Source organism: Lathamus discolor, chromosome 15, assembly GCF_037157495.1.
Source record: "Lathamus discolor isolate bLatDis1 chromosome 15, bLatDis1.hap1, whole genome shotgun sequence".
NCBI lineage: Eukaryota > Metazoa > Chordata > Aves > Psittaciformes > Psittacidae > Lathamus > Lathamus discolor.
The window spans coordinates 5,431,163-5,457,628 of NC_088898.1; the positions used below are offsets into that span (position 1 = coordinate 5,431,163).

A 26,466-nucleotide genomic window follows, 5' to 3' on the forward strand; every position below is an offset into this window, starting at 1 on the left:
ACTGGATGATCTGAAGGTCCTTTCCAACCCTAACTATTCTATGATTCTATATATATCTAAACCACAGTGTCTATAAGAAAAACAAGTCGCCCAGGGTTTCTGATGCTTGTGTAAGAATGGATATGAGATGCACAGTAGTCTGTTATTAACAAGCAGCTCATAGTTGATAACCCCCTGCCTTTATGGTTATATACTTTCTCAGGGGAATGCCACAAGGATTCCCCAGGGTTTCTGCTATACACAGGCAGGAAATAGAAGATGACTTGCGCAGGAACAAATTGCTCACATCCTATGGAGATGAGATTGAATTACAGAGGCAAAATGAGCTGGAAGAAAGAGAATATGACTGGACTGGGAAGCCCCAGCAGAGTATCTGTGGGAGGAGGCCTGTTCAGGAAGAATCACACGCTATACTCACTGAATTTCTCAGGGTTAACAAATCTCAGGTGTAAAGAGCATAGCTATGAAAATAAACACTCAAAACAATGTTTTTACCTAATAAGTGTAACTAGGCCTGTCTAGAAACTCTGAACTCCTGAATTTTATTTCTTATTCAGTCCTAGACTTCCAAACCGAACTTGATTTGTTTCTCCTCTCTGTATTTTTAATTCCCCACACATAGCTGCATTTGTCACCACCCAAGGTATGATTTGATGTCAAATACTTCATCCCTGGAGAGCTCTTAAGCCCAGTGCTGTTTGGAGTCAACTAAGAAGCTAGAGGTATAAAAGAACAAAAATGTAGACCTGTCAAATGTTGAGATAAAACAGTACTGGATATTAAAAACAAAAATATCATGCATCTGCTTTTGATAAGTGTCCTCAAGCCTGGTATAAACTTTTCTTGTATGGCATCCGTTTGGTGTCAAAGGGCTGCAGCATATCACAGCATGTCATAACATGCAGACATACTATTATTAAAAAGGATAAGACTAAATCCACAGGAATATCTTGTGTTATTTACAATGTAAGTAAAGCTGCTGAACTTTATTTTCTTCTGTGAAACTCGTGTTTGGTGTCTGGGCTCCCTAAGTAGCTGTTCTTCCTGTCTGCATCTCTATCTGATCATCTGCTGAAGTTTAGTTGGCTTCCAATTAAAAATGTTTTGTTCCTTCCCTTTATAATTCCACAGATATATATGTAATATTTACTTTTGAAAGTCTTGAGTTAGATCTGTGTTATTACAGGATGCATCAAATTTATTTGATTAGAGTGGAAGAAACTCCCAGGTATCCCATCTCTTACACATTGTGCCTGTGCTATCATGTCTTGCTCGTACCATTTGCAATCAGCCCTGGTTGTGATGGATAGATAGCCTTGGGGAAGATGCATTGGGAAAAACATGTCAAAAATATCAGGATAATCTGAGAATCAGGAACCTCTGATGGATGAGAAATGAGAGACAAAGAGCAAGATGGCAAAGAAATAATAATATAATTGCTTATATATAAGGGAATAAAGGGGGGAAGTAAAGAACTCAAATATATGGACTCTATTTCTTATGCTTTATAAAGTACTTAGAAAATAATAAAATGTGTCACCCAGATACCAATTCTTATTGCTTTCAGGATATTTTTTTCTGTGAAATTATACTGATTTGTTTTGCCCCATTTCTATGCCTTTAAAGAGTCACAAGATGACAGTAGTTGTGTCTGTCAGAATTAATTGTGCAGCGTGGCAGTGCAGGGAGATGAGCCTTTTGAGTGTGTGTGAAAATGCAGTATTAGTGTAGTCTCCTGTGCAAATTTTTTTGGTGTTTTTTTCCTTTCCTCTGGAAGCAAGTGTATCGAGGGAGGCATTCCCATGGCATATGAAGGCTGCTGTAAGACTTAATGTAATCATGCAGAACAGTTTGCAGAGTTCTTCCCATGCTGGTATTGTTTTGTTGAAGCCTCTGCGTAAAACTAGAGACAAGTCTGTTGTTTCAGAGGATGCTCTTTTCAGAGAAGGCAGGGAGTGGAAAGGAGATGCTCATTTGGATCCCTTCCAGTAGGGATATTTAAATGTTGAGAAAGGCATGTTTGTGCAAATCTGCCAGTGTTCTGGCTACTGCTGTTTGGGCAGATGCTCCTTAATTCCTTAAGGAGCACAAAAGGACTAAGAAATGAGACGTGAGGCCCTGCAGTTCTCCCAGTTAGGGAGTGGGTTTGCACCTCTGATAAAGCAGTTTCTTTTTAACCTAATGCATTCTGGGAGTCCTCCAAACAGTTTGGTATAGACAGGGCAATGAAACTTGGTTGTCCTCTGAATGATTCCATCAATACCACTTGTATGTTGCTATTAATTGCTGAAGCAGCCTATAAATATAATGAGAGATGCAATCATCTGTGCTAATTGTGATAATCAAATTGCATGTTTCTCCCAGTATCAGTTGATAATCATAAAATGATCCCTCTTTCGTCATCTCGGCTTCCCACGGGTTTATGAATGTTGTTCCTTTCCTTGGAAGCATTCTGCTTAAAATGGGCAGATTTAGCTGGCCCTGTCATCTGCTGCTGCAAATCACATTTATGGGCTGGCTGGCCTTTGAATATGGAGTAGCACCTTCTGCTGGGTGGAGTTTGTAAAGCATGTCTGTGTAGCTAAGGACCAGTGTTTTCTCTGGAAAGGGTCTCTCCTTTAGATCAGGTGAAGGAGGCTTGTGCATCAGCAGTACCAGAACTCAGGTGTATCATTTTCATGACCTTAATATAGGAACTTGGGTTCAGAATCTGCTACGTTTTTGCAGTTAGAGACTGAAACACTGTGTGGCCTGTTAAGTGCTACAGCAACACAAAGCCTAATTACAATCATTGTTCTGAAAAGGTGTCTAGTCACTGCCAATAAAAACTGCAGCCCTGCAGCATGTGTGTGAATGCAAAGGTTACCCAGTTAATTTAAAGAAGGTATAAAATGCAATTTTTTATGTATGTATTTTTCATTTTAGGAATCTTTCGAAGAAATATCAACCCAAAAAGAACTCCAAAGAGGAGGAGGAATACAGGTATGGTCATGATCCACTGCTGGGTGAGAATGTGTTGATGGAGGAAGGGGAAAAGTTTGGGTTACCAACCAGGATTTGGCTTGTAAAGGAAAGGCTTTAAAGTCAAGTATAAGAGCATAGAAATCATAGATGCAGGCTTATATGGTAGATACTAAGGAGTGGATTTTTAGTTTGGACTTGTTCTGTTAACTACTCAGTTCCCTCTATAATGCTATGGCTTCTGGATGCCTGGTTTAGTTTCTTTTTGCTTTATTTTTTCTATTTACCTTAATAACTTTGTAAGCCTGTATGACTCTGGCTCTCTGAAGTGCATGACCAAACTCTTTACTTTCAGCAGGAACAGCAGCAGTTGTTAATTTTAGCATGAAACTCAAGAAGTCTGTATAAGTATTACATTACTCAAATGGCTGACAATGCAGATTAGTAATTCACTAAAGGGGTAATGTTATAACACCATGGAGAAACCAGTGATTCTTGAGGAGTAAGACGAAGGAGGTGGTTTATACTTGTACTATCCTGGGATGGATCAATGCAGGACTTGCAGCTGAAGGGTGCTGCATGGCCTCAGCTGTCTGCTGTTAATTCATGTGTTCAGAGACTCTCTCCCTGGTACCAGGGGACTAATGTGCTCACAGATAGTGACTGTGGCCCCAAAGCACAGCTCCTTCACTGGGCAACACTGCAGGCATGGATATAGGGGATGATAGACCCCATGTTGCCAAGAACATTCCCACCTTTGAGGAGGATAAGGATACTCGTCAGAGAGCACTTTCCAGAGAATGAGCTTTCCAACAGTCTATGTCTGGTTATAAACCAGAGCAAGAACTTTTTTCCTGAGAGCTCTCTGAAGTTCCTTAGTGTCAGTGTTTTGTAATGCATCGGCTCTGAACAAAGGCGTTCCAAGTCCAAGCCTGCAGCCTTGTGTTGCAGGAGGCAGCTCTGCCCATGGAGAGCCCAGCAGCAGACTCAAACCCTTGACCTTGACATTTGAAACACTGCAAATGACTTTGGATATGGGTCCAACTGTATGATTATATTAATTGAGATTTTGGGGTCAGCCCCCCAAGCTGCTGTATACAGCTCCTCTAGTAGCTCATATTAACAGAGATAACAGCCCTTTCATTATCCTTTAATTTTTAGTAACATTGTTTGGGAATGGGTTATTTATGCCATTGTTTCCTGAGATACTGATGTTTACACAAGGAAGGTTATGTTCCCAGCACATCAGCTGTTCTGGTCTGTACCTGGGGTTAGAAATAAATCTGCCCTTGCGTAGCTCTACCATAAATGGGCATTTTGAGTTTGCTACAACAATTTTTGAGACATCTTTCATTGCTGAAGAAGGATACTGGAGTTAAATGATTCATATGATGTGGCACAGAAGATCCTTTGCCCTTTTAAGTATCGTGTTTACCTCCGTATAGCTTCCTCATGTCTCTAAACAATGTCTGGGGTTTGTCACGCGACCTTTGGGTGCCTTGGACACTGCTTTGAGACAGCCCATATAGAAATTATCAGTGCTCAAGCCTATCACCACACTGTAGTTCTGTGGCTTTGATCTTTCTTTTGCAATGGCGATTTCTTTCAAAGCACCACAGCTTGACTGTGAAAGTGTCCTGGTTGTTGGTTTTTTTTATTCCTACTTGTACCACTCCCATCTTTGAATCTCTCCCTCTTTGCTTTGCTTTTCACCTTCAGGCGATGCTATCAGTGCAGACCACTACCATTTAATATTAATAGGGTTGTTTTTATTATGTACAAGTGCAGTGCTTCAGAGCTGCTGTTCTCCAGCTGACCAGCACAGCCAGCTGAGGTATTTAAATGCGGCTCTGTTGGTGTTGTGCTGAATATGCTGGTGACATAATCTGCTGTTTTGAAATTGTGTGCACAGATGTTCGTTTCTTCCTCTTAACACATGGAATGTTGTATGGGAGATTATTTTATATGAAAAATAAACCTTGTGATGGAAGGTACTAAAAACATGGGTTGACATTGAGCACCTGGTGAATAAACTTGGGATTTGAAAGCTTTATAAACTATAGCTGATTTAAATCCAATTTGCAGTATCAAAAGCCTTATTTTCTGCTCTGTGCTAGCCAGAAAAGTTGGATGCTCAGCCAGGATTTTGCCAGGTAGGGTACAGTGATGACTGTGCACTGAACTGTAAGACTTGAAAGAGTATGAGTAGAGATGCTTGCTGAATAAGAATGAGAATAGTGAAGTTCCAGAACTGTGCTGATGAAAAGCCTTGCACTTTAAAACTGTGGTATTGTAAGAGCTAATGTCAAACTGTCTAAATCAAGATAGATTTATCAGACAGCTGTCAGTGTGTGCCATAGGCTTGTGTTTGAGAACTTCCTTCAAGTGAATCTGTGCTAATTCATACTCGGTCTCACGTAGCAATACTCACTGCTAAAAAAGGATTCAGCCTCCCTTTGCAGTGTGTCTTTCTGAAAAGAAAGGGGCTAAAAGCAAAATGTATTTTTGTCCTCCGCAGGTACACATCAGCTAGAGCCTTCCTGGCCACTTTAAATGAAATGAATGACTATGCTGGACAGCATGAGGTCATCTCAGAGAACATGACCTCCCTTATCACTGGAGAGCTAACGCGCTATGTGCAGGAGCTGAAGCAAGAGAGGAAATCGGTAACGGATCAGTTTTTATTATTCATAATTCACTGCTATTTAAGACAGATAATTAGTGGTAGGAGAGTTCAATGTTAAGCAAAATGCATTCGTAGTTCATTAAGCATGAGCTTTGCTAATGAACCGAGCATTAAAAAAGTGGGTTACGTGCCCTGGCCATGTCACTGAACCATTTGTATCAAACGTTATAAAATCAGACAGCAATGCCTTTAGGAGAATCCCTGCTAAATAAGGTCAGAGGCCCATCTGTGCTTAAGGCTCTGTTAGCCAAAAGCTTGCTTAGGAAAGAGTCCGGCAGCTCTGTGTAAAGCCTGAAATAAACAGAGAAACTACGACTGAAACAGATTGAATGAATTATTAGGATCTTGAGTCACATTTTCCTGCTTGTCAGCCAGATCTAATTTAACAGAGCTTCCTAAACAGTGATTCTAATGAGAAATATGGGGTCTGTTGTGTTCTGTGATGGTGGGGAATCTGGTTTTCAACCTGTTATCCTTCAGGAAGAGTAGATTTAGGATCTTTGCGATAGTACTCTTATTTTAGTTCACAGTTTAGGAACCTGTGTGCCTGCTACAGTAAATGTTCAAAGCTGATTAATTTGCATGTCACCAGCTCTAAAAGACATACAGTTGAGATATGATTTTCTTTCCTTGCCTTGAACTTTTTTATCCCTGGGATGAGTGGGCATAGAATAGTGATTCTAAGCATTAATGTTACGGATGTTTGTAATGCAGGTATAAAATGACAAGGAAAAGTGCAATGAGGTAATGGAGCATCAGGGCACTGTGTTTGATTTCCAAACAGTTGGCCCTTATGGGAAGTGCAGAAGTACTTGTGCTCAGGCCAGCAAAACTTAAGCTTTTATAACTAGTTAAGCTTGTTGAAGTGCTGTGCAGGACCAGAGTCCTGGAAGTTACTATCTTTTCCTGAGTATGATATTAGGATGGTAAGTCTGTCATCAACAGGGCAACAGAATATATAGACACACCTTTAATTTGTAGAATGGTGTGTAATCTTTCTGGGACATAATTTGGCAGCAGCATGAAAGGATGTTTTACGTATAGCTGTGATGAGAATGTTTTCTGAGTCACATCTATGACCTTTTACTCAGCATGGACTCTGTACAATAAGCAAAACAAAAAGAAACATTCTAGTCTGGCATTTTTCTGTCACTTGTAATATTTTTACCTAATTTTTCAATTACATGGGTGTATAAGGTGATTGAATTACCTGTTAGCAAGTCCTCTTTTATTGTACTTCAAATGTCAATCTCGTAAAGAACATGAGTAGTAATGATTGCTTTTTGGTTTTGTTTGTACACTGTTGTAGTAAGTATGGCTCATAAGTAATGGGTGAATGACAGGAAAATTGCTTTAATATAGGTCGAGTGATAACAGCATGGGAACAGCAAAAACAAACCGACACTGTATTACCTGCTGTTGCTGATAATTCTCCACCTTTAATAGAAAACAGTTGTCACTCATGGTTGGTTGTTTTGCTCTTGTAACATGAATAGAAGCTTTATAAATCACAAACCCTTGTCTGATTCCTGTAGATTTCTCATTTATGAGCAAATGGTGTTGAAAAGGAAACTGCTTCCTCCTTCAGGCATTTTTTCATCCCCAGCCTCTCACTTCATGCTGTAGAACACAAATGCGTCAGTCATGCTGGGATCTGCAGGAGGGGAAGGTGGTGGCTGTGTAAATACCACACAGGGCTGATGTTTTGGCAAAACCTTTTATGATAGGAGTTGATGAATGGTTTGGTATTTCCAGCAATTTTGCTAGCAGAGTTCTTGTGCTCGCTGCTTGATCTGTCATCAGCTGTTGTTGTGTTACAAGTTCACAAAATCATTTAGGTTGGAAAAGACCTTTAAGATTGAGTACAGCCATTAACCTGACACTACCAAGTTCACCAAATTGCTGTAAGCTGTAAGAAAAGATGATCAGTTCTGGGGCTGTGGTCACACACAGGAATTGGGAGAGCCACATTCTTGTCCACAGTCTTGTATGATTTGAATGAAGTCATTCAGGTGTACAGATACCTGTAAAATGGTACAAACTTACAGTGATTTCAGTATAACTAACATAGGTAATCACCCTTGCTCTTTCTGTTGTAATTTCCCACCTGGAAGACGGAGATGATACACAGAGGTGTCATAAGTATAAATGTGTGAAAGATGAACTCAAGTACAGCAGAAAGTGGTCAGGTAAATATATTGGAATTAAAAGCTGTTTCCAAAGGAAACCTCTTTGATATGCAACAGGAATTATGTATTTAGTAGTCATGAGGGACAAGGGTGGTGATTTAAACATGTGGGTGCTGATGCATGCCTGCATTAGTCTGTTTTCATGCTCATTTAGCTCTGATTAAAGTGGAATTACACTAGTAGATTATTGGGGTTGCACAATAATAAATCACATTTCTTCGTTTTCCCTTGACAAGTACAAGCCTGTAGTGTGTAAACAGCACAGAACCTGGTAGTTCATGAAGCCTTGCAGTGGTTTTATGCTAGATAAAATAACTTGACATGCAGTTTTTAGGTATGAAGTTAGGTGTACACCCTGCCTGCTCTTCACTCACAGCCTATGTGTGAGAACTCCTCATGCTGTTTCAGTTCTTTAGAGCTGTTTAATGAAGTGAAACTCTTCCTAGTACCGCTTCTCTCTTCAGCTTCTTGTATGCTCTTGATCTTAGTGTGTCCCTGCTCTCATGTGATTCTCTTCTTCAGCCAGGATCTCACTAGCTGCTTCAAAGCTAAAATTTCAGTTCTATGCTACATGTGAAGGTCATGCCCCATCCACCTTTCTTCTGAGGTTATTGAGGCCAAATGCATGTGACTGAATTCCCCGTCAGTACACAAAAGACCTCCATCACCAAGCCACTCAAATGAGCTGGGGATTGTCTCTTGGAGCGGTTCAGGGAAAGAACTTTCTTCTGTGGTCATTCCTCATGCCACCCAACTTCACCAAAACCTTCCTTTGGGGTGGCTGTGGAAGGTGTCGGGTTTGAGCTGGCAGCCCTTCAGCATTACAAAATTGGGTCTTAATCTTGCTTGTCTGTGGCAAAGGAAAAGGAGATGATCCCAGGCATGTCAAGAGGGGTGTTTGTGCTTTACTTCATGAGCATTAACGAGTAATACATTTGCAGTTTGGAAATGTACTGACAAGTTGTTCTTCTGCCACCCGTTGCAGCTGTTGATGGTTGTGGTGATAGCTCCTAAGCAGACCAGTTCTTTTCTATAGCAGAGAAAGATACCAGCATTTTGATTGCTCATCTGGGGGAATCTGCTGCTCCACATTGCTGCAGCTGCTGAGTTACTCAGCATGCTTTGTTCTATTAAAAAAGCAATATTAAAATAACCTAGACACTGGCGGGGGGGGGGGGGGAGACACACGGGGCTTAAAACCCTTTCTTTGGGAGGTACTTACCTGAGGAAACACGGAGCCAGTGCTGCGCAAGCATTCAGAATTCCCTTTTTGGTCTTAAAGTCTCACAGGAGATAACTTGGTTTAGGTATCCTCTCAGTGCTGTAGTTTATCTGAATAGGAATTCTAGGATTAATTCCTGGGGCAATTCTGATTTAGATCTGTGGTCACAAACTAAGTCTGACTCATGGTCTCCTCTGGCAGCAGCTGCTCTGTGTAGCTGTTGCTCATGTCAGCTTTGCTAAAAATGTCTTTGGGAGTCATGAACTATCCCTCTTATTACCAGTGCTGCTTTCACCTCTACCTACACCTCCCGTTGGGGATAGGCTGGCTCCATACAATCGAGCGTGAAAGTCAAGTACAAGCCAAGAGCTTTGCTGCAGACTGGACTGGTGCAGCACTGGGATTCTGTGGTTGGGAGAAAATTTACCTGATGTCAATACATTCCATTTTGTGTTGGGATAGAAGGGGAACAGGGAATGAATGCATCCTTATGGGTCTGGTTCTTTATGGTGGAGTGTGTGCACCCTCCCTGTGTGTATTCATGCAGGGGAGTATGTGTCAGAGAAGTTTCTGTTTCTTGTAGGCTCTCAGGTGTTGATGAAAAGTAAATAATTGGAGGAATTCTGCCCCACTCATTCATTCTGAATAGCGCCCTGTTCTGCAAACAGCCCTGTGGCTTCCAGCAGGATTTCTCACAGCGTAATGCTCCGTGCAGGCGTGGGACAGGATGGCAGAATACGACCCCGTCAAGCGCACAATGGGTTCTTCCCTGTTGCGTTTTGTGCCTCAAGGTCTTGGAGTGTGTGGAGCACAGCTGTGCTGTGTGCTGCAGAGGTACAAAGAGATACAGCTGCCGTCTAGAAATGACGAACTAAAGGCAGAGCGGGAAGTAGGAAAAGAGAGACAAGGAAGGAAGTGATTTACCAAGCTTCAAGTTGAAACTGAGTTTTCCCCAGCTTTTGTTCTGTGAATAACCCACTTCTAGTTTACTGCTTCCTGAATGGAGTGGTGAGGCACTGGAATTGGTCGCCCAGGGGGGTTGTGAGTGCTCCATCCCTGGCAGTGTTCAAGGCCAGGTTGGATGAAGGCTTGGGTGGGATGGTTTAGTGTGAGGTGTCCCTGCCTGTGGTAGGGGGGTTGGAACAGATGATCTTGAGGTCCTTTCCAAGCCTAACTGTTCTATGATTCTATACAAGTTAAACAAATAGTTATGTTGCCAGGTAGAAACTTTGCTATTCATTAAGAGCTATTTATGAACAGAAAGGAAGCTCCAGGGGGCATTTATGGAGCATTTATCTATTCGATAAATACATGGCACAAGGATTGAACTCTGTTTGTTCTTAAAAGGTATTTCAGCTGTATTTCATGAAGTCAGATTGTACTCATAGAGTGTTAAGCAGCAGCTGTAAGAAATGAAGGAATGCAGAAAACTGGTTAGGAAAGATCATAATAAGTTCTGTATATTCTTACCGATTGTTTGATGGTTTTCCCCAAACTGTGGTACAGATTTAATGAAACTGTGTTAAATATTTGTACATATCATCTACTGTGCAGTGAAGGACTGTGCTGAGATGGAAAAAGCAAGTGCTTATTGCAAAAGCTTCCTAAAAAATCATGTGGGAAACTAATACCAACATCCCATCCAGCTGAAAAGGTATAATATGAACTTTGGGGTTAGCAGGGTTAAAGTTGAGACCCCTGGGCTTAGGATCCTGCTGTTCCTGGTTTTAAATGGGTACACTGAACTATGAAATAAAGAGTTCAAATAAATAAATTGGCTTCTGTTTACTCCATGCAGGATTCTGATTGGGAACCAGGATATGGTTGCAAACAAATGTAGTTACATTTTATGCGCATTAACCTGAATATTGCACTGCAGAGCAACAGCCTGTGGGAGGGACGAGATGAAAGATGTATTTTATGGACAGTAACATTTCCTGCTCAGTGCATGACTGTGAAGTGCCTGAGGGTGAGAGGGGTTGAGCATGGCCGCATGTATTTTCCCCTTTGTGCTCTATCCAGCCAGCCACAGATGTTGACCTAAAATGAATGAGCAACAAGAAAGCTATGCTTGTAGAGCATACCTTAAGCGTGTGTGAATGCTGTTCATGCAGGGCGAGAGGTAAATGGTACATGTGAGCATGTTCAGCTGTCATTTTAGTTAATAACATTCAGTATTTTATACATCTGGTGCCAGTCTTAATACGTATGTGTGGGTATATATTTACATGAAGGCTATATGGAAACGGCTAAAAGGCTGCAGCAACCTAAACAAATATTTCCTTGCCTGTTAGCTTGTACACTTCCTAGTTTTCTTATAGCTGCAAGAGTTATACAGGAATCATAGACCATTTATACAGGGGGAAGAGACAGTCTGTTGAGATGGTTGTGGATCAGTGGAAGAGAAGCTTTGTGACAAGACTGGGAAGTAGAAGAGACGGAAGCTTGAGTAGCATGAATTGTCAAGTTACTACAAATACTACTGTCACAGTGTGTTCCTGGTTTGTGCTAATCACTATTGCTCTGTTGTCACATCTTCTAGGAGGCATGAGCAGCTAGTTCTGGCTGTTTTGTGTGACTGATCTGGTCTGTGTCTGAAGCCTGAGAAACTTCAGTCTTAGTGGTCTGTACCTGGAATTTGTTTGGAATGCTCCATTTCAGGAGACATTTCAAGTCAAATGAGCACCAACCGTGAACAACATTCATATAATCTGCTTCAGATTTGACCTAATCAATGGGTAGCTGTGAACACTAAAGTTCCTATGGAAGGTTGCAAAGGAGAGCAGGGTTATCCCGCAATATGATGTGGCATTGATGAACATGTGTGAAGACAGTCGTGTGTTTCATGTCAACATTTGCAGGACTCTTATGCTACTCTTACTACAAACGAGAGTGATAAGACCTCACTAATACATTGCTGTTCTTGGAAGCAAACATTTCTTCTGAGGAGACTGTTTCCTGTCTTTGCAGCCGCGAAAAGAACAACATTTGACGGCTTTTTGCAAATGGAGCTGAGAAAATTGAGGAGGAAAAGCAGTAATGTTCTCTGATTTCCGTCTCTGGTTTGCTTTATCGCTGGCCATTATTTTAGGAGTCACTTGTAACAAAAATGGAGATAAAGTTTGAATTGGAGGAGGAGGTAGTAGTGTCTGGGAGTGTATTTATATTGACTGTCAATGTGAGCTGAGAGTGACAGTTACAGAAGTCAAATAGTAACTGGTTTGTCACTGTATTATATGATCTAGTTTGGAAACAGAAATGAGAATGAAGCAGCCTTGTCATAGATCTGTTTTCTGAATGTTCTTAAATAGGATGTTGTCAAATGCAACATATGCTATGCATAAAAACTGTATTTTTCTGACTAGTTATAATATAAACAGACTGTAGATGTATCTTAAGTTTAACCATGTAATCAATTGCTCTTTACTTCCTAAGAAAAACCAAGCCTGTCTTGTTTCAGCCTTTCTCAAACCATTTCACATGGTCTGTTTTTGATTCAGCATTGGAGCAGCCCGGTTGTCATGCTGGTAGCCTACATCTTGGTTTAACTACATCTTGGTTTTCCGTTGCTCCTCTAAAAGGTTAGAAAGATCAGAGACATCTTCTAACAAGCTTTTGTTTTCTGCTTCCAGAGCTGTGTGGCTGTGTACGTTTTGCAGAACTATCCTCTTGCTGCTTACTGTAATGGTGTTGGCAGTGACAGGCGCTGGATTGTAGGTACCTCACTCGCTGCTCACAGTGTTTTGATCAACACGGGTGAAATCAGAGCCTAACAAAAGTCAATGAGAGTTTTGTCTTTGATTGCGCAGCAGCCAGGATTTCTTCCCAGCTGTTGCAAGCACAGCATGGTAGTGAGGGATTTCCTGGTCTTCCTAAAACTTTTCTTCTTTTCCTGTGGCTGAGTATTCCTTGAGCTGGGAGGTTTTTAGAAGATAATGCCCAGAGGCTTCATAAAGCAACTTATTACTGTGCTGAAAATCCCTCAACTCCTAATTTTCATAAGATTACTTAAAAGCTAGATTATTGGGTCTTATCATGTGAGCATAGAATGGATGGAGATACCCAGTTAAAACATGGCCAGTTATGGATTGTTCAGAGCACCCTGTGGTATGTGAACTGCACCGTGCTGTAACACTGGGATAAAAGGACAGTCATGGTCACGTAGCCAGGTTGATTTGAGTTAGGGTGATGCTGCTGTGGTTTTAGTAGGTCTAATGCTTGGATAAAATGTTTTTCAGGTAAATCTGAAAGTTGGTATGGTGATTGCTAGCCGAAGACTCCAAAGTATAGACTAAAAGGTGACTTGGGGAGGTCAAGTAATGAACGTGCATAAACCCAAACCTTTCACTTTACTGTGTTTTTAACATGTGTTTTGAATGGTGTGGATGTGACTGAAAAGTGCTGAGGAAATCACAGCATGCGAGCAACCAACACCAGTGCTGCGGATGTCTTCCTGGCACACTTGAAGTGTGATTCACTGATTCAGTATCTTGCTCATAATCTGAGGTTTTGAAATAGCCTGATCAGGGTGTATTAGGATAGGTGTTTGCTTTAGGGGGGGGTTGGGAAACAATATTCTGTATTGTATCAACTATTCCAAATTCATCACTGTGTGCTGCTGAAATGTATGTGACTAAGAATGGTAGTTTTCCATATGATTTGCTAAATCATTTGTCATCTTTCCATTTGCTGAGTTATGAGGTGTTGAAAAAACAATTTAATTTAATTTTAAAATAGAACTTGCGTCTTGGTACTTTATGAAGGAGGACCTCATCTTAGTTATTTTTTCCTTTTGTGAAGGGGGAAGGAAGAAAAGGCTGAAAGACATTTGCTGTTTAAGAAGATTGTAAAGGAAATGAGTTTGTGGAAGTTGAAGATGGTTATAGAGTCTGAGGAAACTGGAGGCTTCCTGTATGACTTTGAGCAGATCACTTAACTGTGCCATCTCTGTTTACTTACCCATAAGATGGGGTACTGAAGAAATACAGCAAGTTGGAACATCCCACTTAGTTGCTTTATATAAAAATAGATTTTTGGAAAACAGAAATCCTGCTTTGAGGGCAAAAGGTTTACAAAAGCATAAGTGCTCTCAGTACATACTACATATGTTATCATGTGTAGCTTTATCTCATAACAGGGATAGATAAGGGCTAACACAATGAGAATGGGGGGTAATACATTTAGAAATTCGTTGAACTAAAAAAAGACAATATTGCATTGAAACCTCCAAATTGCGATGTGCCTGCATATATCAGACTGTCACTTGGCATCAGTTCCTCGCTTTCACTATTTAATTATCTTTGGTAATGTCCATTTCACATCCCAGTGCTCCATTTCTGTAAAAGATCTTTTCTTTTACAAAAAGAGAGGGGAAAAATAGCAGGGGAAATATGGCAAAATCTGATGAAGATGCAGCTGCACTGCTCATGCTTTCTGCTTCTCTCATATGTACTTCCAGCAGCTTATAGGGTTTATTTTACAGGGAAGACAAATTTGGAAATAAGAGATCAAAATTAAAATGAAATTAAACTACAGAGTGGTTTAAAAATACGAGTTTGGGATAGTCCTGTTATCTGATACGCTTTTGATTCCAGGTTCATCCTTCATCCCATATTCAACTGTGCTCTGTTAAATTAACCTGACATGTTGTTTTCCTATGGTTTACGGGTTGCTGACAGTATTGGGTTCCATGCAGGCCAGCTGTTCCCAAATGAAGTCCCTTCCTACACTCCGGCAAAATCAGAGCTGGTGAAGAGGGGAGCACACAAGCAAAGGCAGGGGGAGGCAGGAAATGCGCCGTGAAGACAGCCAAGTCATTTTACTTGCAGCTTCACTGCTAAAAGACTTTCATGAATTCCATGCTCATTAGCAAAATGATGAAAAATGTAGTGTTAAATTACAGTTGGTTCATGGGACTGGCTTTTGTTGCTCCTTGGGACTGGTTTCCTAAACTCTAAGCAAGCCTGAAATGAGGAGTGTTTCAAAGCCCCCCGGCAAGGAAGACGCAGAGTCTGTCGCATGCAGAGTTGAAAGGAAATAGGGAGCTACAAAGTAGCTGAAATAGATTTGGAGCCTTTCCCCACCGCCCCAGCAGTTTTACAGTTAGGTCTGTTTAAATTTAGTGCTCTCATGTGGTGACTGAGTTCTTGGAGAAGCCAAAAAGTGGCTGAACTGCACAAGTACCATCTGGGTGTATGGCAAAAGGCGTCTGCGCCCAGTCGCAGCAGTGCCAGGCTGTGGGGTGCTGCACGCTCTCCCTCCTCAGTAGGCAGGAGCAGAGCCAGAGCTGAGCATGGCATGTGCCTGGAATTAAAAACATCACTGCCATTGTGCCTCTCTTCTCTGCTTTGTGCAGAAATAGATGCTATCCAGAAAGTTGAAGCTATAGATTGCCCATATCTTCAGCTGTATGTGAGCATCCATCCCTAACAGCCAGTGTTTGGGACTATACGCAGTAGTATTCAGAGGACACTGGGGATGGTTGTCTGTCACAGGCAAGTTGAAGGTGTTGTGATTTTTAAGGCAATACAAGTCTGTTGGATGTGGCGTGACAGAGAACTGCAGGTTTGGGGCTCTTTGCTGATGTGCCTTGTTGAGCCAGGAAGGCAGCTAGGAAATGTCACTGGGGCGTTTGCTCCAGAAACCTGCCTCTGATGGGAAAATACCAGGGGAATTTTTCCTCTGATAGGAAAAATCTGTCGTGGAAGATGCAGGAAACTGAGTACCTGCCAATAAAGAAGTGCTTGCAAGTACATTTCTCTGATTTTGGCAGTTTGTGGCAGGCTACTATTAAGTTGGAGCTGATCTACCCTATCAGACTGGTGATAATCGTTTTGCTTAAGGTACATCTAATGTCTGACTACATGTGAGTTTGATAATGCGTGAATGCTAGCATATTCTAGTGGGATTATCTGGCAATATCGGATCTTATTTTTCAAGTTTACTGCATGAAGCCATACCTGTATTTGAATATAGCATCCTGATTGCCAGTAAATAATAGGGCTTTCTGCTGTCGGCATCTCTTTTCTTATTTGTAGTTTGCCATAGTATTTGTTTTACAAGGTGGTTTGTCAGGGGAGTAACCTATTCTAGAGGTCAGTTGGGGGCTACATTAACATTCCTATTTAGAGCTGGGTCAGTGACTTATGTGGCGATCTTGAATGAATCGCTTCTCCTGAGGAAAAGTGAGGCATATGGAAGATAGAGGGGTTAATATCTACTGCATACTAGATTCTCTGATGAAGAGCATGGTGTAAGGGCTAAAAACTGTTATTTAAACCAACAGCAATTAAGAGTCTTGCTCCAAAAAGCACGTCAGGAGAAGTTCCTTGTCATTTATTCTGGAACTGACATATATAGTGCACACACATGCACCCCCACTGTGTGGGGATAGGAGGGTTTGGGGGGGACGGACGACCAGGAGAATTGAGCACCTCTCAAGAGAAATGAATAGCTGACCTTGCATGTGCAGCCAGTGATGAGGAAGAAGAAGGTTTTATGTTGAGTCTGAATGAAAATCAGGAGAAACATCAGTTGTTAGAATGTGCCAATCAAGGGCATCTTGGTAAATGCCGTGTAAAGAAAGATTTTAATTTGGCACTCGCTTTCAGAAACCAAAGAAACAGTCTTCAGACGAAAGTGCTTCAGATTTTGTGGTATGGGAAACCAGTAATTACGAGATACAGTGAACAATGCAAGGTAGAATTGCTAAAGGGATTAATTAGCCTTAGTCTAACTAACCATTATAATGGATGCAAATATACATCTGCAGCCTGCTGAGACATCAGATACTCATCATACACCTGCTCAATTCACCAGTGTTGCAGAACACAGCTGCCAGAAGCATTGCTGCTTTTTTCTGCAACTCCTTGAGCATAATTGACTGTTTGTTCTTTTGTCATTCAAAATGTTTGCTTCTTCTCTTTTTCTGAACAGCATTTCCACGATGGCAGAAAGGCACAACAGCATATTGAAACTTGCTGGAAACAACTTGAAGCAGTAAGTGGAAACTTCCTTAGATAGCGCATTTAAGTCATTTTTATACTATTTTCATAGAGATGGTTCCAGATGTTATATTTGGAATGGCAAGGGTGTATGGATAAGAACTGTAGAAATGGGATATTTTAAAACTCCACTGTCTTAAATACACTGGTAGACACATTTGGCTTTCTGTGGGATTTATGTCTATCATGAGTAGCATTTCATTTGATACGGCTTGAAAAGTGTGCTAAGCATTGCTGGAAATGTGGAGTCCCTGAGGGTGCTGTTCAGCTGTAAGCTGAATAGCTTCATACTGCGTGAGGAAATGGAACGAGACCATCTTTTGAGCGAGATGCTGTTTCTCAAAAGTAAATACATTTGAATTGTCATTCATATGATGAATAAAAAGCGAGACTCTAAGTGGAGGGAAGGGTAAAGAGGGGACATCAGAAACCAAAAGTCTGACTTGTAAATGTATGGATCTTATTAACTCCTCTGTGCATTATAAAAATGAGGGAGTTAAGTGTAGGGAGGAAGTGATCTTGCCTACAAAAGCAGAAGAAATGCCAACAGGGAAAAACATGAAATACTAATGATGTTGGTAGAATTAAGCAGCCTGAAGAACAGGCTAAACTGACATACAGTTTAGGAGCAGGTATTGATTTCAGGTAGATTTGGATATTGTGTTTCTTTCCCATAATGAAAGCTTTTATTTTTCCTTTCCAGAGTAAAAGGCGGTTTGAGCGTGATTGCAAAGAAGCTGATCGAGCACAGCAGTATTTTGAGAAAATGGATGCTGACATCAATGTTACAAAAGCAGATGTTGAAAAGGTAAGCCAAAGGGTGGAGAGGCTGTTTGTAAATAGATTTGATGGGTTTAGCTCCTCACTCCTGCTGGTAGGATAAACCCTCTGGGGCTTAATGCTTCATGTATAGTCTGTAGGGTAATTAAAAATAGGGAGATCTTTGCAGAGACCTTGATTTGCATAAAAATTCTAAATGGATACAGTCAGTTTTCTTCAATAGGTGATACCGAGTTTAGCTGTCATGGCTCTAAATGAGTTTATGCAGAATAAATTTTATCTAATCCCAGATTGTGACACAGTTGCGTCTGGGGGCTCTCTGAGGGGTGGATGCAGTTACCACACATTGTTGGTTGCTCTTCTCCAGGTAGAAGTGAACTTCTGCCTTTTGAGCAACACTTTGAAGATGTCACTGGTTGCAATGAAGTGTGACAAGGACTGTTGTTCCTGGTGCTAGGTTCACAGCAGGACACATTTTGATGTTATGCAGGATCCTGGAATCCATGCTTGTCACAGATGGCATGTAGCTTTTATTTTTATTTCTCAGTTGCTGCCTGGTTGCAGAGTCATTTGTGGCTTTTATACATTAAACTGGTGCTTAATTTTCAACATGTACTGCTGTTTCAGCATATCTGTCTTGAAATATTTTCTTTCTTTAGTTTAATTCAGGATTGGATGTGCAGAAGGATGCTTGAAGTTCAAATGTTGAAGTCCAGTAATGTACTTTGTAACTGAAAGAAGCAATGACAAGGGAGAAAGTGTGCTTAAATTGCTTCTCTTTGGCGTTACACATCTGATCAGAAGATGCAGTAAGGTAGATCAGAAGCACCACATTACAGTATGTAAGGGCAGTTTTGTATTGAGTCATATAGGTAGAAAATAGCCAGAACATTTGAAAAGCTTTGTTTCTTAAGAAAAGCCAAGGAGAAAAAGCTGAAGCTTAAAATATAGCATACATTTTGTTGCAGGGATAGGAAAGGAAACTGAATTATAGGTAAGGAATCTGTTCCAGTGCAGTATAGCCCTTGTAAAATGCAGCTTTTGCTCTTCAAGAATTGTTTTTCATTCTATTCTCAGTTAATTCCATCCTGGGAAGCTATCAAATACAAAGTTTTCTATACATCTATGAGATCTTAAGATGCTTCTAGTACACTGAGCATCCAGGAGTTAGCAGATAGCATCAAGGATGCTGTTAAAAATGAGGACAGTAAATGAATAAGCAGCTCAGAAAACATCCCCAAAGTGCTATTGCACATCAAAGGAAAAAAATACCTCTGTGGTCTTGTAATTTGCTTAGCTATTAGTTGTAAATTCACCATGCAGATTTGATCCTTTGTTGTCTTCTGGATTTGCCGGCACACTTCACAGATGAATGCAGGCTTGTTACAGATACAACACCGCATGTGGGTTTTTTCTGACAGAGGAGGATCATCTCTGCTTTATCTGTATAAAGTGGTTTTAGAATACAGGGTTTTTTTATAGATAAAATTAGGACTTGCCCTAGATTCTTTTTCAAAGCTGAGGCCATGTCAAAGGGACGCAGAGGCATGAAACAGAGGCCTGAGTTTCCTTAGCTCTACATCCTTTTGTAAACCTTACCTTTCCGGTAAGAGTGAAAGGCTGTGTATTAGCAATCTGATAGCATTAAGTAAATTCTGGGAATCAATCCCTACCCTCGTGTGGGGGGAGGGGGGCTTCCCTTCTAAATTTCTCTAGCTTTTTATTATATGCATTTGTTAGTTGTTGTGAAATGAGGCTTAGTGGTATCTGTTGCTGTTTTGTGCGTTGGCTAATCTCAGGAGAAGGCATTCGTCGACTTTCCCATCAGCGGGGTAGATGGAGAAGGAAAAGGTTATCAAAACGAGTGGAATGTGAAATAATATTACTGAACAGAGAGAACAGTGTTTTCCAAGTGCATGTGTTAGGCCGGGTTCATCCATGTCAGGCTGTGAATAATGCGCTTTCTTTGCTTCCCTCTGCCCGTGTGACTGGGACCGCTCTGACATAACTCCCCAGTGCAGAATAGGACATTGTTGGACCCAGTGCTGCTGCCAGGGCAGCACTCACCAGCTCGCTCCAGGGACATGCAGAAGCTGCTCAGCTTCCAATGAAGCAATCTGATGACTTTCACCTCCTCCTCCTCCTTTTGCAGAGATTCTGATTTCTCTTGCCCCTTATGGGTTGGCTGCTGCACTTCTACTCTCAAAAGCTCCCAAAACTCTGTCTGGCGAGGAAAGCAGACAGTTTGGCTGTGTTCAGAGCCAGTGCTATTCACTCTGGCGGAACAAGGCGCTCTGCAAGCAGTGGAATCAGTTGCCCTCATTTCTTCAGCTCGAGATTGACACCTTGGCTACTTTAGCTTGTACCTGCAAACATGAGCAGACACTAGAGCTACTTTTTTGCATCTTGCATTATAGAGTAATGGAATTAAAATTCTGCAGTGATCACAATGACACATGCAGTCGAAAGAATATATAGGAGCAATTCCCTAATGCACCTAAAGTTAGGCTGTATGAGGCTCTGAAGTGCTGAAGTCTCTCAGTATTTCAGTCCTTGTAGCCTTTGACAAAGGCAGCAGCAAATGCTGTGATGAGCTGTGAACTACCAGCACTTACTGTAGTCTTGCCTAAGGGGCAACTCTTGGTATTACAGTTTGTTTCTCTGCCACTAGTCTGCTTACTCCTAGCAAACTATTACTTTCCTTCTTATTTCTCCAGGACTGTTTTGTGCAGGGCCTTCAGCTGTGTGCTTAGAGGCAGAGCTGGATATGGAATATGAGTCCAGACTGCTCCTGTAGGACCATCTCAGTATTCATGCCTTCTGTGCTGCTTCTGTGACTGGGATGGGCTCAATCAGCTTTGCAACCAGCCAGTCTGGTCGTTGATCTCTGTGAGAGCAGTGTGTTGAGTTTTGTTTCCTCCAGTCTCCTTTTTTGGTGGCAGGAGCTTGGAGCAAAGGCTGTGTTCAGTCTCTGCAATGGTTGCGGTCTTTATGCAAGAGTCACAAGAGAGTGAATTTGGGCCCCTGAGCTCCTTTCCTGGGTTTGCTTGAACCTCTTAAATCACTGGCAGCTGATGTTTGCAGAGAGATGTTGAACTGCAACAGAAGGTGCTGGTTTTGTAGTTCAATTTAGCAAAGTCTGGGTAGGAACTTACTGGGTCGCAGAAAGCTGTGCTGTGAAAATAGCCTTATAAACTAAGTAAACGCTTAGTAAATAGCAAGTTGCTGATGCCAGTACCGGGAAGCCTCATAGATATCACCGTAAGCTTCAGCGTCACTTGGATCGTGGTGGGATGTGAGCTTTAAAGCTGTTCTCATTCAAAAACCACAGTGGAGCTGCTTCATTTTTTTGACCATTTGGGGAAGCAGTCTGTGGCTCCAGCACAGAGCTGGTGTACATATAAGGAAGTGCACTATTGTTCGTTCCTTCTCTTTAGAGCTGCAATCACTAAAGAGCTGACATCTTTATGGGATAATGTGGTACCCGGTGGTGCCTTTGCAGACTTGTAATAAGGAGGAAAAAAACCTCCCGGCACTCAGCTGGGTTTTCTGAAGGTTTGTTTTCAAAGTAGACCTTGACAGAACCTGTTTTTAAAGGGGAAGTGGCTGAGGCCAACCATGGGAGGGGGTGAATGCTTTGCCTCTTGATTTGCACAGCAGTTGAAGGGGAGAACAGCGGTTTGAGGTACCTGGTATCAGACACGGTCTTTTGCTTTGCTGAAGAGTAGCGCAGCTGCATTGGTGGTGTCCTAGGGACTAATTTTGCCAGAAAATAGCTTCAGCTTTGAGCAGTAAAAACTGAGCTGTGCTTGAGTTCCCAGAACTGCTGTCCTGAAGTCAGGACTCGTCACCTTGTTCTGGTTTTTGTCCCTTTCGTGTTAGGAAGGTTCCACTTGAATGGTATTGAGATAAATGTAAGAGTGGTATGGATTTAGAAAGTAGTAGTAATAGATTTAGAAAGACATAAAGTACAAATTTAACCTTAACTCTTGTAAGTGAAGAAGCTTCAGACATTGCTAAAAACACACTAAAAACCACTATTTTGTGTTGCTGTGGGGTTTTGATTCATCTTTAGGAAGTCTTCAACCTGCTCCCAGAAAGGATGAGCCTGTAGTAAGAGATTTTTCTGGATCCTGTGACATTGAGACATCTTTTCTGGGGCAGTGGGGTGTTCCTTCTGAATTTGCTTTCTTACATGCTTACAGCAGCTTGAGCTTGTTGCAGGTCGGCTGCTAGTTTGAAATCAAAATTACTCCAAAATTAGCCAAACTTACATCCAAAATTATTATTACAGAATTGTCATTCCATTCCTTCCTCTCTTCTCTGCCCAATCCGATGTAATATCTAAAAGCAATGAAAAAGTTGATGGTTCTATTCCTGTGCTGAAATACATCCGAGTTTTAGATGTGCTGGCCTTTTTTTGGTTTGTTTTGGTTTTGAAGTGGAAAAATTGAGGGAAATGGAAATAATCTCAAGCTCATTGCAATCTCTAGCAGCTTCCCCCAGTGCCCTGCAGCTTTCAGATCAGGTTATGCCTGCTCTACCCAAGACTTTTGGAGTCCTAAAATAGTTTAAGATTTGCATAAAGGCATAAAACCTTGTAATACAATACCACCATGACATTAATTCTCTAGTCTCTAAACATAACTGCAGAGAGATGCTGGTGTTTCACACTTGAAGTTTTATTTTCTCCTCTTTTCTTACGCCCATATTCCCTGGGTGCCCTCCATCAATTTCAATGCAATGTAAAGAGTCTATATCTTCTATGTAGAAGACACATCCACTTAGATTGCCCTGGGTAGTCATGAGTTGAATCACTGGCAAAGTCTTACTGATCACATGTAGAAATACTACTACTTGGAAACTGGAATAAGCTGATCTTCCTGCCTGTGCAAAGGCTGTCAAGTGGTAAACTGCTTTTCCAGCCTGCAGGCTGCTGCGCTGCAGGACACAAATCTCCTCATTGAGAATTTACAAATCCTTACAGTGAAGGTTGCATTCAGCTGTTTTAACTTGGGCTCTGCAGAAATCTCTGATCTGTGTTTCAGCCCTGTCGTGCAATAGGTCATTTGCAGCATACTTTGTTGGAACAGCAGTCAGGTCACAACGGAGCCGGATGCAGCGTGCATCACCGGAACCCCGCAGACAAACCACAGAGGAGCATCTCCAGCTTAGCATTCTGTTGTTGCAATGTGCGTCACTGAGGTTTAGTCAGTGAAGACTGACTATCAGCAATAAACTCTGGAGCATAACCTGAGATGGTGGGTGCTTGTCTTCTTCAGACCAGAACTACTTAATGGGCCTAGTTTCTCAGGAGGTCTAGAACCATCTGCCCAGTGACAGTGGGATTTGTTATAGCTTCTCTTCTCCCCATCTCGAGGCACCTTCTGGAATAATGAACTTCTCAGCATGTGGAAAACGTAGTGCCATGTAGAGGTAGTGTTAGAAGGTGGACAAGCTCCACGGTGTTTGTGCCATTAGGATGGCAAATACTGCAGTGTATAGATCTAGAGGCTTTGCTTTTCCTGTATTATAAAGTGCAGCAGCAGTGCTTGGTGAAACACACAGGCAAGCTGCATAAGGCTCAGTTCTGACATAGTGCAAGAAGGCCTGGCCTGTGCAATTCTTACTTGGGAGTTAGCTATTGCATAAGATTTTCCCATTCTTTGTGTGCTGGTGAGTTTTACATACTTTGATTAGGCAGCTGCTTTTGCTTCACAGATGGAACTGGATCAACCTTTCTGTGTCTTTGCTTGTGATGTGGGTCAAATCTCCCATCAATTCAAGTGCAGTCTTGGTAATGTGATGTAAGGCCATTAGATTCACACTAATGTTATTCCTCTGGGTTATGCAGACCCCAAGCTCCTTCCTGAACTGCTTCCTTCCTAATGGATGATGCAGTGTGTGAACACGGGAAGTCCCTCAGAACAGTAATTTGTGTTTCTGGAAGAGTGAGCCTTGTTTATAACCTGCTGTCTGTGACATTCTGCATATAGCAGCTGTTTCCCTTTTGGAATCCTGACTAATGGAAGTGTGTTGATTTCTAGGCAATAAGGAGTTAATGGCTGCAGTAGGAGTGGCTGGAAAACTTAATAAATATCCATATGTATCCTCTGCATACACTGTGTTTGGTGCTAAGAGATCAAGGAACAGAGTTAAAGTCAGTGTAAGATAAAGAGATCCATCTGAGTTTATATTTCGTCTTAGCAGTACCCCCCTGCAGTAATGCTCTCCCTAGCAAGCTGAGTGAGTTTTGTAACAATACAGCTCTGTTGGAAGGTAAATTGCTAAAGGAGCAAACAAGTTAGGGAGGAAAAGGGGATGTGGAGGGGAGGCTTAAGAGCAATTTTGAATTAAGGATCAACTGCAGCTTGAATCCAGGTAGACAATACCCACCACTTGCCCCACATCAGCCGAGCAAGTGACTTTGTAGATGATCAGGTTTGTCATGCACAATTTGCCCCTGCTGAGTCTGTGCTGGCTTTTCCCAATCGTGCTTGATTTGACTTGTTACAGCCGCAGGAGGATTAGTTTTGTAACTTTCCTAGGGACAACCTTAGAGTAAGACTGATGTGCCTGTAATTTCCTGGATCTTCCTTTAAGCCCTTCTTGTAGATGGGGGTGACCTTCACCTTTTTCCAGTCTTCTGGGATGTCCGCCATCTCCATTCTCCATAATCTTTGTGAAGCTATGGCCTCGCAATGACATCAGGCAGCTCTCTTTATTGCCCTTAGGTGGATATGGTCAGGACCCATCAATTTGTAGAGGTCCAGCTTCTAATAATAGTTCACGTACCAGCTCTTCATTCACTAATGGCGAGTCTGTGTTTGCATCAACCTGTATTTCTGTTCCCAAGGCCTGGGGCTCAGCAGTGCGCATAGGGACAGAGGCGAAGAAAGTGCTGAGAACCTCTGCCTTTCCAGCATTGATGGTGACCAGTTCCCCTCTCCTGTTTAACAGTGGCCAATATTTTCCTTTTGTTTCTGCTTGGTAACTGTAACTGAAGATGTAACTGAAGACCTCTTTCTTTAGTTTTTGACATCTATGGTCAATTTCAATTGAAGCTGAGCTTTTGTTTTTCTGACTGCATCTCTGCATGCACTGGCAATGCCCTTGTAGTTCTTGATGGGCATTTGTCTATGCTTCCATCTCTGATACGCTTCTCTTCTGGTTTTGAGCAAACTCAGAAGCTTGCTGTCAAGGGAGTCTCTGCTCCACAGCGTGTTGTACCCATGAAGTCAGGCTTTAAGGCTAACAAATTCATACGGGTAACTTCAACCCTGACGATCCACTCTGCACTGGCTGTGTTTGTAAATTCTTTCTTAGAGAGAGATGGCTAGAGCTGTGCCCAGTATTCAAAGTATGAGCTAAGCCGTCTATTACACATACAGTCTTGAAATAATTTCCATTGTTTATTCAAGAAAAAATTTCCATTATTTATATTTAACGCTTACATTTATACACCACAGAATTGAATTGCCTCTGTAGTACAACTAAACAGATCTCCAGAAATCATTTAAACCACTGCTGTGACCTCCCTCAAGCTCACATAACCTCTGATCTCCCCCTAAACACCACCTTCTTTTGTAATAAACAAGGCTTTTCTTGGGCATCCTCATGGAATTGCATTGCTCCGAGCTGGATGTTAGCGGGAATTTACAGTTTGGTCACCCAGAGTTTGGATGTTTAGTATTCATGACCTGAGAATAGCAGGGCAAGGACAGAGACCTTTTGATTCAAGGCACAGTTACTTCACATGGGCCTCGGAGCTGGATGCTGAAAGTTGCTTCTTGGGCACGTGTCAGGGTGCACATGCCACTGTTCTCAATTCTTATGTAAAGGTCCTTCTCTTACGCAACATTTAGACTGCTCTGAGCACTTTGCAGACCAAATTGAGGTGATTACTTGGATGTGATAAAAAAGACATACACTTGTTTTATATGTGGAAAATGCAGCACTGAAATCTGTACAAGGGAGTCTGCGGCAGAACTGAGGTCCAAAGCCAAGGAACTTAAGTCCTGAGCTCATTCACTTAATTAAATTTCAAGTAAGCTCTATCTGTCAGACTCCATTAATCAGCATTTAAGAACCATCATGTTGCAGGACTGGTCCTATGAGTATAGAGCTGACACAATTAGGGGAGTCCTTGAGCCTTATGCAACGTGCTTGCTGTGTTACTGTCCCAGCTCCATTAAACTTGGTTGTTTTTCTTGTTAGAGCTTTGTTGGTATTCTTTTGCTTTGATATATCTCTTGTTAGTGTGCACTTCTGTAGTCTGGCAGAATTATGTGCAATGCAACTGCACTAGATAACAGTTCCTGTGATGTGTGATGATTTTTCATCCGCTGCCAGCAGTTTGCTCATTGTATATTATATTCAGCCAGAGGATTTCAGGGATCCATAGATTCTCAGATTATTTTCTAATGTTAAAGGGATTTTTTTCCTTGGAGGTTTTTTTCCTTTGTCTGTTTCGCACCCCTCATTCTATCTTCTTGCTTTCAGGAAAGCAAATTTCCAACCCTTTTTCTGCTTGCCAGTTCAGAGAAACCAAACTGGTTATTGTAAAATAGTAAACAGAGGAGCTCAATTTGGAGGCTATGTAAATGTGAGCCTGAAACCCTGGCT

General features: G+C 41.7%; 1 protein-coding gene across 17 annotated transcripts in view; it reads left to right on the forward strand.

The window, feature by feature from the left end:
- FNBP1 (formin binding protein 1) overlaps nucleotides 1-26,466 on the forward strand; it is a 96,518-nt gene that overhangs the window by 32,250 nt on the left and 37,802 nt on the right. For all 17 annotated transcript variants that reach the window (XM_065695579.1, XM_065695586.1, XM_065695577.1 and 14 more), the window contains exons 3-6: nucleotides 2,926-2,982; nucleotides 5,480-5,627; nucleotides 16,994-17,056; nucleotides 17,765-17,869. In XM_065695579.1, coding sequence (XP_065551651.1) covers nucleotides 2,926-2,982; nucleotides 5,480-5,627; nucleotides 16,994-17,056; nucleotides 17,765-17,869 — 373 coding nt within the window. The remainder of the gene's footprint in view (nucleotides 1-2,925; nucleotides 2,983-5,479; nucleotides 5,628-16,993; nucleotides 17,057-17,764; nucleotides 17,870-26,466) is intronic.